We start from the raw sequence: 13957 nt of genomic DNA, 5'->3' as shown, positions 1-13957 counted from the left end.
TGACAGATTCGAAATTCAAATGTAATATTTTTTTATAATTAAGTGTAACAGTATTTATGGCCAGACTAAGTATTGTATGTCGTTTAGTGCTTTTAGTGGGTACATACATGAATTTAAATGATTAGGCATTGTATTAGCTGTTGCGATGCGTTCTTCGTGACTCACCGTGACTAAAGAAATAGCTGGCAATATGTGTGGGTAAAAACTTATTGTTCGAAATCACGTTGCAATTAATATTCCGAATAATCGACGACTAAAACAGAAACTACAAGTGACATTTAAATATTTACTAACTAGATTCGCCCCGCGGTTTCATCCGCGTAAGTCCGTATCCCGTAGGAATATCGGGATAAAAAGTTGCCTATATGTTATTCCAGTTGTCCAGCTGTCTACGTACCAAATATCATTGCAATCGGTTCAGTAGATTTTGCGTGAAAGAGTAACAAACACACACACACATCCTTACGAACTCATATTATACTCATACATACTTTCGCATTTATCATATTAGTAGGATAGGATTTTAAGTACTATTTAATATGCCTGGGTGTTGTGGTAAAAACGGCGAAACTGCGCACATATTGGAAGCAGATTGTATCAGCAAAATTTTATGTGTTTCTATTTAATTATATTTCATTTCTTATAATCCAATCAAGTTGCAAGGAAACATATTTTCTTATCTTCAAAATCTAGCGAGAGGGGCAACAATATTGAGGCTTAAAAAAACCTATTTACAGTAAAAAGGCATAATTTTTTTATTAATTTCTTGATAAATATACAGAAGAACCTGGGTTCTTCTGTATAACTTTTAAACAAGCTCAAAATCTATTGCGATTTTGAGTGACACATAGCTTAAAACTCAATCAATAATTTATTAATAAATCCGTAGCAGATTGGTACAAACTGGTACACAATAAAGCACAATAAAATGAATTGTTATAAAATTAATTACAAAAAAAAAAACTCGCAGTTCGCGACCTTTTTCGCAGCATCGGTGAGCGCGCGAAATGAAAAATTTAATTAAAACCAGCAAACGAAACTTTCGCTACATCCTCCGTATGTTATTTCGCTATTTGGAGTTTTATCGACAGTGAAATGTTTAATAATAAATAATGTAAAATCGCTCCTGAACATTCTCGCGTACCTATATCGGTAAAAGATGCCGCGCCTTTTTTATTTTAGCGCCAAAACTACCAGTGAAAATGATGAATTTTATTATTTTAATTTTTGGTTTTTGACCCCGAACCGACAACAGATTTCAGGACCCCCGAGCCTCCCAACTTATACAATGAAATTTTCCATTTTTATAGCGTACAAATGTAGCAGCAGTAATTATAAATGAGAAGTTATTATTTAAAAAATCTATGTAATGTTTAAAATAAGTGAAAGCATATAACCCTCAACTAGTGAACAGCAATTCAATATAAAAACACGCAATATTTTAGTGATGAAATTCATACGGTCCCCGAGCCAGGCGTAAAAATTTCTTCCGGTCTTATTACTTGTACAATCGCTAAGAATTATTAAGTATCACTTGCAGATCCGTTGGTGGGTTGAGCAGTAGTGACCTTGGAACTACTCAAAAAATACTGTTTTTTCACACTTTCTTTGACTTTAAACATTATGATAGATTTCATACGCATCGCATTTCGATTTATCGCACGCGTTAAATTCGGTGTAGTTTAATAGATGTTATTATACATATAAACCCTCCTCTAGAAGCACTCTATCTATTAAAGAAACCCAGTCAAAATTTGTTGTCTAGTTTTAATGATCTAAGCATACATACATAAATACATGGCGACAGACGCGGAAAGCGTCTTTGCTTTATACTATGTAGTGATTTAGCTCTTAGAATTGAAGCTACCCAACACTGAGTAGGTATATAATCTTCAGCCATAGAATCTGGGTCGAAACGAGGCTTGGTAAAAACACAAGCGAGCATACAACAATGCTTATCATGGCGGCATGGGACCCGCAGCTAACCGCTTACGTAACGTGGTGGCACTTGTACAAACAGCGCGCGCGCACACGATAGCGATCAAGTCGACGCCGTATCCAACGATTTACAGCGTACGCGGTAATAAATAATATCTAAGTAATGTAATGAATAATATCTTAGCTCAGAAAAACTAAAAAAAAAAAAACACGCTTAAATTATATGATCAATTCAATTGTCTCATTTACTCTTATACAGAGTATACGTAAGTAAATTATTTAATCCTGGCGATCGTAATCAGGATAATAAAATAATCTCATGAAATTGTTGTGTTCTCACCGATCCTTGATACGTGTACAAAGTTTGAATTAAATCATGGTCAAAATCGAGTAATAAAAGGAGTCAGTTATATTTACACACATACATACACACACACACACACACACACACACACACAGGTGAAACTGATAAATATAGCGTGTTATTAAAAAGGAACGGAAGGTATGGTTTTTCGAGTAGATTTTCTTATAATGGAAAAATAAAAATAAAAATTCACGAATTTATTGTAATCTTTCATGATCATCACATCGATCAACTTTATACTTTAAAACTATTTATTTCGCCTAATTCTTTGTGAAATAAAGATGCGATTGACAGGACCCCTACTAATATTATAATAGCGAAAGTTTGTAAGGATGTGTGTGTGTTTGTTGCTCTTTCACGCAAAAACCACTGAACCGATTGCAATGAAATTTGATACGTAGACAGCTGGACAACTGGAATAACATAAAGGCAACTTTTTATCCCGATATTCCTACGGGATACGGATTTACGCGGGTGAGAACGCGGGGCGCAGCTAGTAATATATATGAAAAAGAGACGAATAAGTGAAATATGTATTGTCACATTTCTATGCCTTGTATAACTATCTATAACTTCGCATGTATAACTAACTAGCTGTGTCCCGCGGTTTATATCTTTACACGAGCAATTCTTGTATATATATATATATATATATATATATATATATATATATATATATATATATATATATATATATATATATATATATCTCTCTCGGAATCGGCTCCAACGATTTTTAAATTTAGTATATAGGGGGTTTCGGGGGCGATAAATCGATCTAGCTAGGAATCTTTTTTAGAAAATGTCATATTCGTGTTTTATTCGTGTTTTATCGACTTAAACTTACTTTTTTAACAAATAGGAGGCGTTTGAGTAGTCCCAATTTATTATGACTCTTCCTGACATCTATTGGCGAATAATAATACTATTTTTTGGCGAATAATTAAAGTTCCAGCAGATTGCGTTGTTAAGTAACGAAGTCAATGAGTTTTGCTTTGAGGTTAGACTAATTGTTTATATTGTTTTGTGTCTTCTTAATGCACGTGTTCACTTAAAAATGCCTAAACGATCTTGGAAACTTCACGAAGTTAAACCGAGCAAAGCTCGGTCATCCAGGTACTCATGCTTTATAACCTAAGATCATCCTAAATAAATGGGTTATATAACACTGAAAGAATTTTTCAAATCGGACCAGTAATTCATGAGATTAGTTCGTTGAACAAAACCAACAAACTCTAATATTAAAATAGTATAGATCTTAAGTGCAAGAGGCCGTTATTATAAAATGAGCATTATTATACACAAAATACACATATATACATGCTATTTAATCAGAATTTGGTAAAATCTCGGTATTGTCGCGTACAAAACATAATATGTCTCCATTGTATTTTCACTTATCCTTGAAGCGTTCTACGGACGTAATGAGAAGAAATAAAATTGCTTATCTCGTAAATGTACATACTTGTGTAATAATTGTGTAACGGATCATATTCGTAATCAGGTTCTTGAGTCGACAAAAGAAAACACACCGTGCACAAAATTTTGCATTTGAAATGAGCATTTCAAACAATCAAATATCGTGTTTGGATTGCCATGACGTCATAAGATAATACTAATACTAGTATAGGAAATGGATGATGCCAGACGACCTATCTGCTATCTTCTATCTTCTATCTATCTATCTTCTATCTATTACTATAATAAAAAATGGTCGGAGTCGAAGTTTGTACAATGAAGATATTCAGGTTTCTTATTGTGGGGCGTGTTAATGTCGATACAGGAGTATAAAACGTAATTTAAAATTATTTTTTCTGTCAGTCTGTCTGTCTGAATCAAAACTGCTGAACGGATTTTGATGAAATTTGGCATACCAAGTTCTAGCACCTACTCCGAGGAAGGATCTTATTCACATTTCATCCCGGAAATCTGTCTGCGGGGGGAGGGGTGAAAGTCAATCTAAGTATTTATTGACAAACGCGAACGAAGTCGCGGGTACAGCAAGCATAGAATACAGATGTAATTTTTTAGCAACGGAATTAGTACTGCTTCAAGACGTCATGGTAACCCCCCCCCAGCAATGATATTGATAAATTCCATTTTTATTTATAGGCAGAATGCAACAGTGTACTGTTTATATTATGAGAATGCATTGTTTTACGTTCCACTCTAAACAAAGTTCATTTGATTCATATTGGCATGACGATCTCTGAGCGATAGACGAGCGTTCCTATTTATATTTAATTAATTTAATAAACAAGCTTTCAGCTTTGAAATGTCCGTATATATGTACAATATTCGTTTTTATGTATGTATTTTTTTTTAATATTCGTAACTATATAACTTGATTTGACATGAGTGAATGGTATAAGTCAATAAACAAGCTTTTAGCTTTCAATATGAAATTATCTAGTCTAGAGATATAATAATAATAATTAAATAATGTACTTTTAATAATTGAAATATTTTATGTAATACTTCAATTATTAAAAATACATTATTATTTTATATTTATATGTTATACATCAGCATTCTGACTTAATTGGCGGAAAAATAGGAAAATAAAGTTGGGACATAAAAACTTCCTCCTTTTTGAAGTCCGTTAAAATTTTTGAAACGGTTAGTCTATCTAAACTAAAGTAGTAATTTTATATCACATTTCATGTTTTGTTTATAGTGTTTTAACAATAACTATCGGTCCGCCCCGACTTAGCTCGTCGTGCATATATAGCCTATAGCCTTCCTCAATAAATGGGCTACCTAACACTGAAAGAATTTTTCAAATCGGACCGCTAGTTCCTGAGATTAGTGCATTCAAACACACAAACAAACAAACTCTTCAGCTTTATAATATTAGTACAGCTAATAATAAAAAAAAACAATTAAAATATACGAAATACAATATTCTATCGTTAAACGTTCCTTATTATTAACCGAGTGCCGTACCCGACATCGTTTAACAGGAGGATAATGCAAAACGAGGAAACAAAATGACACCTATTTTCGTCACCGACCGCATAGAGTAGTGAGACAATAGGACAATTACATTCAATGTTTTATTATATTCAATTATAGTCCATTGTACACGTTGTGATTGTAAAGGTTCTAAATCTTGTAGGTGTTATGTCGATTGACAAAATGTTTTTTTTTATGATATTTTCTTAAAAAGAACTCTTACAAGTTTACAGGACTACAGAAAAGTTTGCGCTCAGCTGTATTCAATTGAAATAGGCAATCTATAATACACAAATACGCATCTAGGTCAACCGTTGCATAAAATCGCAATAAGATTTTATTGTTCAAATTAACATTAACAGTGACTCTGATGCAGCGCGATTATAGTGTGAGTTATCAAGTAATAAATATCATTATTATATTACATGCACTAATAAATTGTTGCGGATGCATTCGTTCGCTTTATGTAACAGCAACACATTAATATCTCAAATTTATATTATTGCATATTTAAAATAGAAATTGTGGCAATACAAAAGTTATATATCTCATTGTTTTTCTTCACATTTAGGTGTCGTCGTTATGCAAAGTACTAAAAAGATTAATGTATCTAGAATTATTTTATTCTATTATAATTAGCTTAATTATTAGTATTTCGGGTAGAGATCGTTACAAATTTGTACACACCAGGAAATTTTACGGTACGTGTTGCGCATTGTAAACGTGCATAAATTAAAAATGAGGAAAAAATAATAATAATAATACAGTCTCTATTATGTCATTACTCTATGCCAATAGGTAATCGAGAGGAATATATATACCACATGTAGCGTGTACACTATCGTTTCTAACACATGACCGTGCATTGTAAATATCAGTGGGTGGATTTGTTCTGCAATCCGTTGCTATGACACTCTACATAAAAAAAAACATATATTTCATTGATATGCTAGTATCATCCACATTATCAATTAGCTGCGCCCCGCGGTTTCACCCGCGTAAGTCCGTGTCCCGTAGGAATATCGGGATAAAAAGTTGCCTATATGTTATTCCAGTTATCCAGCTATCTACATACCAAATTTCATTGCAATCGGTTCAGTAGTTTTTGCGTGAAAGAGTAACAAACATCCATACATCCATACAAACTTTCGTATTTATAATATTAATAGGATTAGTAGGATAGGATTAGTATTACAAATTAGAGAAGATACAAGAGGAATATGGAACATAATTTTAGAAGGTTTCTTTATTAGGCATTTCTATTTATTATAATGAAAGTGATCGTAAAAAAGAGAGACGGCATATCGAGTTGACGAAGTCGTATTCTTAATTGATATTTAATTAAATTCCATAACATATTTTTATCTATCTATATAAATATGTCTTATGTCATCAGTAGCGGGAATTAATTAAATTAAAGAATTAAAATTATTTCAGGATAAAAACACTTAAAAAGAAACACTGTTATTCTGATAAAACTATTTAGTTCCATTGCGCCAAATCGACTCTGAATACGTCAAGTTCCTAGGCCAGTTCATAGCCACAAGGTTTAAAAAATATATTCAATTAGTTGAGTTCAGTCCCCCAAACATAGCGCATACACAATTCTGTAACGAAGAGTCGTCATTTATATGCACGGTGGAACTCGACCGCTTCCTACTTCACTGCATCTATTTACTAGTTAACAGTCAATCGCAAACCTTTAAGCGTAAGTATACGCCGATGCGACTTCAATTATAACCTGTGAATTATTGACCCATAAACTGCGATGAACACCGTCCCACTTCACGTACCTACTTAAGCTTTCCTCATACACTCCGATAAGACATATATGACATGAATAAAACAGATAAAATACACCGTAACGCAAAGCGATAAAGTCCATTCCAATTAGCCGATAGGACTGTGTATATTTGTGAATTGCAGCGTCAACAATTTCACATTGATCTGTGAAATAATCTCTAGCCAAAACCATTACGACATTGCGACTGTCGAACTATTGTTTTTCAGACGGCAAATCGGTCAATGTCGCTTTCAAAAACGAACACGAAACTTTGCGCCGATTAAAAAACTACGCGACACAGTAATTACAAGGATAATTTAACTGAAAAACATTAAGAATCTTGCGCAATAGGTACAACAGTTTACCCATGACCGTTGGCTTGTTTTAAATGGTGCGAAAATTGTATTAAATTAGGCAATTAATCACGTTTCAACCACTATATTATAGCTAATACTTTATTTGAAACGATTATTGTTAGCTAAGTTATTCTAATTAGGTCGCTCAGTAACAATATAATGCTCAAAACAAATTGATGTATCATGAACAATGAACCCAGTGCATATTATATATATATCTACTAGTATGTGTCGATTCCTGTAATGTAAAACCGATGGCCATATGCGATGTAATCACAATAACTGTAACTTGATAACACATTGAGTCTCACTATAATACAATCTGTAAATTACTACGCATATAAACGGTTTTGTAAAAGGTAACATAAAAGCTTATAAGCTTATAATTGATGAATTACAAATATTGTATAATTGCACATTTTTCTCTAGATTCCGTGTCTCTATCGTGTCTTCATATATGATTATTTATGATGTTGTACACGTAGGTTATATATTTCAGAACTGTATGTCCATCGTATCGCAATTTAGTAATAGTCCTGATCAGAGTTTTGGTACACGGACAACATTTTGGCAATTACCTACACTGACAATGCGCACACGATCGAAATATGCTAATGAGTACAGCGCTGTAAACACAGAGCGCTGAACAATTTTCAGCGGTCGTCGATACGCCGGCTTTGCGAGAGTGATAAGCGAGCGTCAAACCTGGCACATGGTACGGGGTGGGATTCGACGGCGGCAGCCAGTAGGCGGCGCTGATGGGCGGGTAGTTGGTGCCGGACCTGGCGCCCTTGCCGCGGGCACCGGCCGCCTCGCCGCGCATCCTTCACGGCCACAAGCACGCACACACACAAACACTCACAGCCACATTGCACGTCTGCATTCAACCGCGGCCGCGACACAACTAAAGACGTGTAATAAGCGATAGGTGCGCGTACGTTGACGGGCGATCAGTCATTCTTCGTGGGCCCGTGTCACCTCGGCTGTATCCCCCCCGCCCCCTCCACTAATGAGCTCCGTCCTGTGTGCACGTCACGTTCGCGTTTTCCACGTACAGCAGGCAATGTGTCATCGATATTGGCTTTTGGTTAGACAATCATATGACCGTACAACTGTATGCTCTACCCTCTATGTAGAGGTGTTCTCATAATAATGCTTAGATGTTATAATTTTTTTCAATAAATGTGTTCTTTAAATAAATAAAAGGATACAAAATTATAACTCACTATAACAAAAGAGGTGTACATGCCACACAAGCGCAGTCATATCAAAAACAATTAGCATAGAGGTTGTTGCATAGCTCTATTATTTCTGTAACGACTAACTACTTTTTATTTAAACCATGCAATTACGTCACAGCTCGAATTAAAGCCATTGCGATTGCATAACGCGACCAAAATTTTCAAACAAAACAGAAACACGCGAATTGTTCATATTATTACTCATGCGTTTTTTTTGCCTACTTTCTAATTATAATATGATGTTAAGAATCACCCTAGTTACCGGAACCTCGGCGCAGACACACTCGTTATCATAATTAATTGCCTCCAACGTTAAATAATTGCACAAAAATTCCTGTCACACGATACGCATTATGTTTATTTAACGCACACTATCATATGTTACATTGTAACAATTTCATCAAGAATCATCAGTACATCAGAAAAGTACATGCTACGTTTAGTTCGACATGGACAAATATCAATACTCTTTATTAATTAAACAAAATGAAAAATCAACTTACATTTCTCGAATATTAGGTTGACATTCGACGCACGCAAATTTCGCTAAAATTCAGTAGCAAAAACTATATTTTTATAGCGAGATTCCAGTGAGAGAATATGATTGGGCTAGACGACCAATATCATCTCGTATTTTTCCACACTGTAACTAGTACGGCTTTAAGTTGTAAACCCCCCAGTACATAAGAATTAACCCACTATACCTACGTATCCATAGAGATCTCCACCAGTTCAGACCAGACTAGACCAGACACTGGCATCATTACATTCACATTGTAAATACGATTACAGTTGCACGAGAAAGCAAACCAAAATTTAGTTTAAGCAAAGCCACACAGTGTACACAATATTCAGATGGCATACGAGCGCGCCGTAAGAATAAATTAACGTAAGAACATGACCCGCTGAGGTATTTGGGCAGCGGGCGTAAAACAAAGTTGAGTGTTTAGTATTCACGTGTTTTTTTTTAACACAATAAGGCCAGGTAAACGTAAAAATCGTGAATGTGGAGATTGCTATCGCCATCTCCGTGTCACTTTAGCGCAGTTTTTACGCTTACGTTTTCAAAATTTATCAAACAACGAATTATGAAAGCGATTAAATACAAACTATCGTATAATATTATGCTTATACATCAATCAAGTGTCTGTGAGAGTTGTTGAAGCTGTCAGTTTTAAGTAATAAATTACAATATTAAATATTACAATGGAACAGTTTTCCTTGTGTATATTTTAAATTCATATATAACCATTTTACGATCATTTAGATGTATTATACCAAATTTGTCCTAATTTCCATGGTACATTTATAATTGAGTAATAATTAATTTCTATGATCGAGGATATATACATAATTCCGCAAATATGTTCCCGAGTTCGGTTCATAAAAATGAATCGTTATGACTGTTATTTCATCTATTACGACACAATTCTAATTTATTCATTTGTTTTTGGTTCGAAGCGGTAATTTTTTATTGAGGCTGGGATAATTTCGCTTTGAGTTTTAAGATCTGTAACCTATATGGTTATACATATAGTTGAATACAATATTTAGTGTCATCCGACCCACTGCTACCTATATATGACGAAGCCCATAATAGCCTGCTATCCTCACGTGTATAGCAATCCTTAAAACTTATCGTTCATAAGCGCCCTTACAACTGGAATGCAACGATCGCACACAACCACGTGCGCCGTATTGTGATCGCGACGGATGACCAATTGTTTATCACTTACGTCCTTTCGAAACCACGGACACACAAGAAACGTGATGCGTTGCATCCTTTACCATATTATTGTGATTTGTATTGCTTATTATAGAAGGTAATTTTATTCATGTACACAGACATATAATGTTTTAATAATGCGTCTTAATCGTTTCAATCTTAAGCTTTACGTCTTAAATGCGGTATAGTTAACTAACGAAATAAAAAAAAAACGACAATTGAACAGTTGAAATTTTTAAATATCTTGCGTTACATCACTTGCGTTTTTTTTTTACAAAAATTCATAACTTTTTATTCATATTATATTAACCTCTCTAATTGCTATTATAATAATTTACCTCTGTGTTTTGTAATAAAGACTCCAAATAGACATAAAAAAATTACATCTCATTTATATAATTGTCGTTAATTCAAATATTGTAATGTTTACGAAAATTTGATAGCTGTAATGGATTATACAGCTATCATATTATCGTTAAGAAAATAATCTCAACAGTTGTGACCAGGGGGCCAAAATATACGATTTTGGTCCAATAACTACGCATTTCGAATGGGACTAATGTAAAATTAATATAGTAACATTAATTACAAACTCGCCAACGGTAACATAATGACTGACCTATTAGTTATTATGACTATTCAATTGCACAATTAGTCAAATTGGTTATTAATGAGCGTTCCGTTGTCGAGGAAGCGTCCGATAAAGTGATTTTTGGATATTACGCGCATGTAAATATTTAAAATTGAATATTAATATTCATTAGAACCATTTCACATTCGTTCATGGACATTGTTCTATGTGATTGATTGTCTTTGGATTAAACAAAAAAAAAACCGACCTATATTATAATACGCAACAGAAAAAAAATAACAGCAAAATGACACATTGCTCTGTGGTTGTCTTTGGATTATCAAAATTCCCGCTAAAACAGACCTGTATATTTTAATGTTCTCAATAATTTATTGTTTATGGTTCTATTTGTAATGAGAGATTTATATAATGTTTATGTTTAAAATGCTTTGTCAGAGGTTTAAAGTGCCTATTACCAAAGTATCTTATTTAAAGTAGCCTGAAATTTCAAGTGAGTAAGTAGATTTCTTGCTTAAGTTAGTACATATATAAGAAAATCTACATACGGTATGTATATTTTCGCTATTAAATAATAAACTTAATACGGTAATTGCTAATATGAGATTTTCAATTGTTTATTATTAAATGACAAGCGTTGTATCTATCTCTAAAACTTTATACCAATTTTTTAAAATACTAGCTATAAAAAGTACAAATTAAAGGTAGTTAATCTTTTATAAAAACTTACCATTTCTGTTTTCACTGTCAGCTGGTTTCATCTGGATCGGATGGTGCATCTGCAACAACAAATTAACAAATATTTAATATAATCTTCATATCGTGCATACGTTATTTATGAATTTATTTCCTTTTGGTGTGTATAATAAAGTATCATTCGTTCATTCATTCATTCATTCATAAATAAGTTCACTTTTTTTGCAAGCTCTACATATCCTACTAATCCTACTAATATTATAAACGCGAAAGTTTGTAAGGATGTGTGTGCGCTTGTTGCTCTTTCACGCAAAAACTACTGAACCGATTACAATGAAATTTGGTACGTAGACAGCTGGACAACTGGAATAACATATAGGCAACTTTTTATCCCGATATTCCTACGGGATACAGACTTACGCGGGTAAAACCGCGAGGCGCAGCTAGTTATAATAATATATCTATTAAGTATCTTTAATAGGTAATGCATGATTTAGTGTTTCGAAATTTTGTATTCATATTTTATACTTGCGGTCCGACCAGGCTTCGCCCGTGGTACATATGCCGTGTAGCCTATAAGCCTTCCTCAATAAATGGGCTATCTAACACTGAAATAATTTTTCAAATCGGACCAATAGTTCCTGAGATTAGTTCGTTCAAACAAACAAACTCTTCAGCTTCATAATATTAGTATGGATTCATAGCGAAAATCTATATATATAAAATTCTCGTGTCACAGTTTTCGTTGCCATACTCCTCCGAAACGGCTTGACCGATTCCTCTGAAATTTGGTAAGCATATTGGGTAGGTCTGAGAATCGGCCAACATCTATTTTTTATCCCGATATTCCTACGGGATACGGACTTACGCGGGTGAAACCGCGGGGCGCAGCTAGTCTAATATATAAAATTCTCGTGTCACAGTTTTCGTTGCCATACTCCTCCGAAACGACTTGACCGATTTTGATGAAATTTTTTGTGCTTATCCGGTATCTATGAGAATCGGCCAACATCTATTTTTCATACCCCTAAATGATAAGAGTAAGGCAGAACAGCGTTTGCCGGGTGCAGCTAGTCTTATATATAAAATTCTCGTGTCACAATGTTAGTCTCTATACTCCTCCGAAAAGGCTTGACCGATTCCTCTGAAATTTGGTAAGCATATTGGGTAGGTCTGAGAATCGGCTAACATCTACTTTTCATACCACTAAACGATAAGAGTAAGGCAGAACAGCGTTTGCCGGGTGCAGCTAGTATAATATAATATTATTTAAGAAACCCAGTTTCGAATTCATCTCATGCACTACGATTATGAAGCAGAGACAGACGATGAGAGGTATAATTTATGCCCTCTGCGATTATTATTATTTACACGGGCCAATCGACGCGCGGACAAACATTCGAAACTATTTTAATTATTTGTAAACACACGCTCATGAGTCTTCAATTGCATAAACATCAAACATTGCGATCGATTCATTCTTATAGGCCGAGAGCTGGTTTGTTTTCGAGAGTTGAAAATCATTACATATGTTGCGATGACGAAGTTTAGTACAATGCTCTCGCTTGTGAGATGTATGCGTCATATAATATAGAATGTTTTAAATGTTGATACTTGATATTTTTATGATACTTTCTGTTTACAATGAGCATGGCATGTCACCGGATACATAAATATTTTTTTGATTATTATTATTGACATTATTCCAGGGCCGTTTAAATAATACAACGATCATATTAGAATTAATTTTACAATGTAATTTACAAAGAATTCGCACTAATAGGCCGCGAGTTGTCGCGAAAAATCGTTGATTGAGCTTCATATTGGCAGCATTTACGGCAAGTGAAACTTATGGCGTGCTTCATAATTTAATTTATTACTGGGTAATATGTAGTTAAGTAAAATGACCACTTCCTTGGTGCAGTGGTTAACACGTGACTGTAGAACCGAGGTGTCCTGATTTCGATTACCGATGGGGACTAAAAAAAATAATGTTTTGGTCTGCCAGGACACAGTAGATTGATCACTTCCTTGTCAATACAAAATCGATCAGTGAAACAGGTGTGTATATCATCTGTCCCATACCTCACAAGGGGACAATCTCTTTTTGAGGAACTCCAAGTTTTTATCTAAAAGCATTTAACAGAAAGGTCGTTCACCTGTACGCCAAATCATGAAAACCACAGATAACATAATACAATAGATAAAAACAAAGTGATGAACTATAAATCACAAATGCGATATCAATTGCCATTTTGAAAATATTTTCGTATCGACATCGTGCGGGCTGTGGATTTATAGTTTTTGGG

At 34.2% G+C, this 13957-nt stretch overlaps 1 protein-coding gene across 1 annotated transcript in view; it reads right to left on the bottom strand.

The window, feature by feature from the left end:
• Positions 1-13957, bottom strand: part of LOC119834360 (CUGBP Elav-like family member 2) — a 109034-nt gene that overhangs the window by 50814 nt on the left and 44263 nt on the right. The window contains exon 5 of the mRNA XM_038358704.1: positions 11683-11731. Coding sequence (XP_038214632.1) covers positions 11683-11731 — 49 coding nt within the window. The remainder of the gene's footprint in view (positions 1-11682; positions 11732-13957) is intronic.

This window comes from Zerene cesonia, chromosome 19 (assembly GCF_012273895.1).
Source record: "Zerene cesonia ecotype Mississippi chromosome 19, Zerene_cesonia_1.1, whole genome shotgun sequence".
Taxonomy (NCBI): domain Eukaryota; kingdom Metazoa; phylum Arthropoda; class Insecta; order Lepidoptera; family Pieridae; genus Zerene; species Zerene cesonia.
The sequence above is the reverse complement of the archived record's forward strand: the minus strand, read 5'-3'. Positions and strand labels throughout refer to the sequence as shown.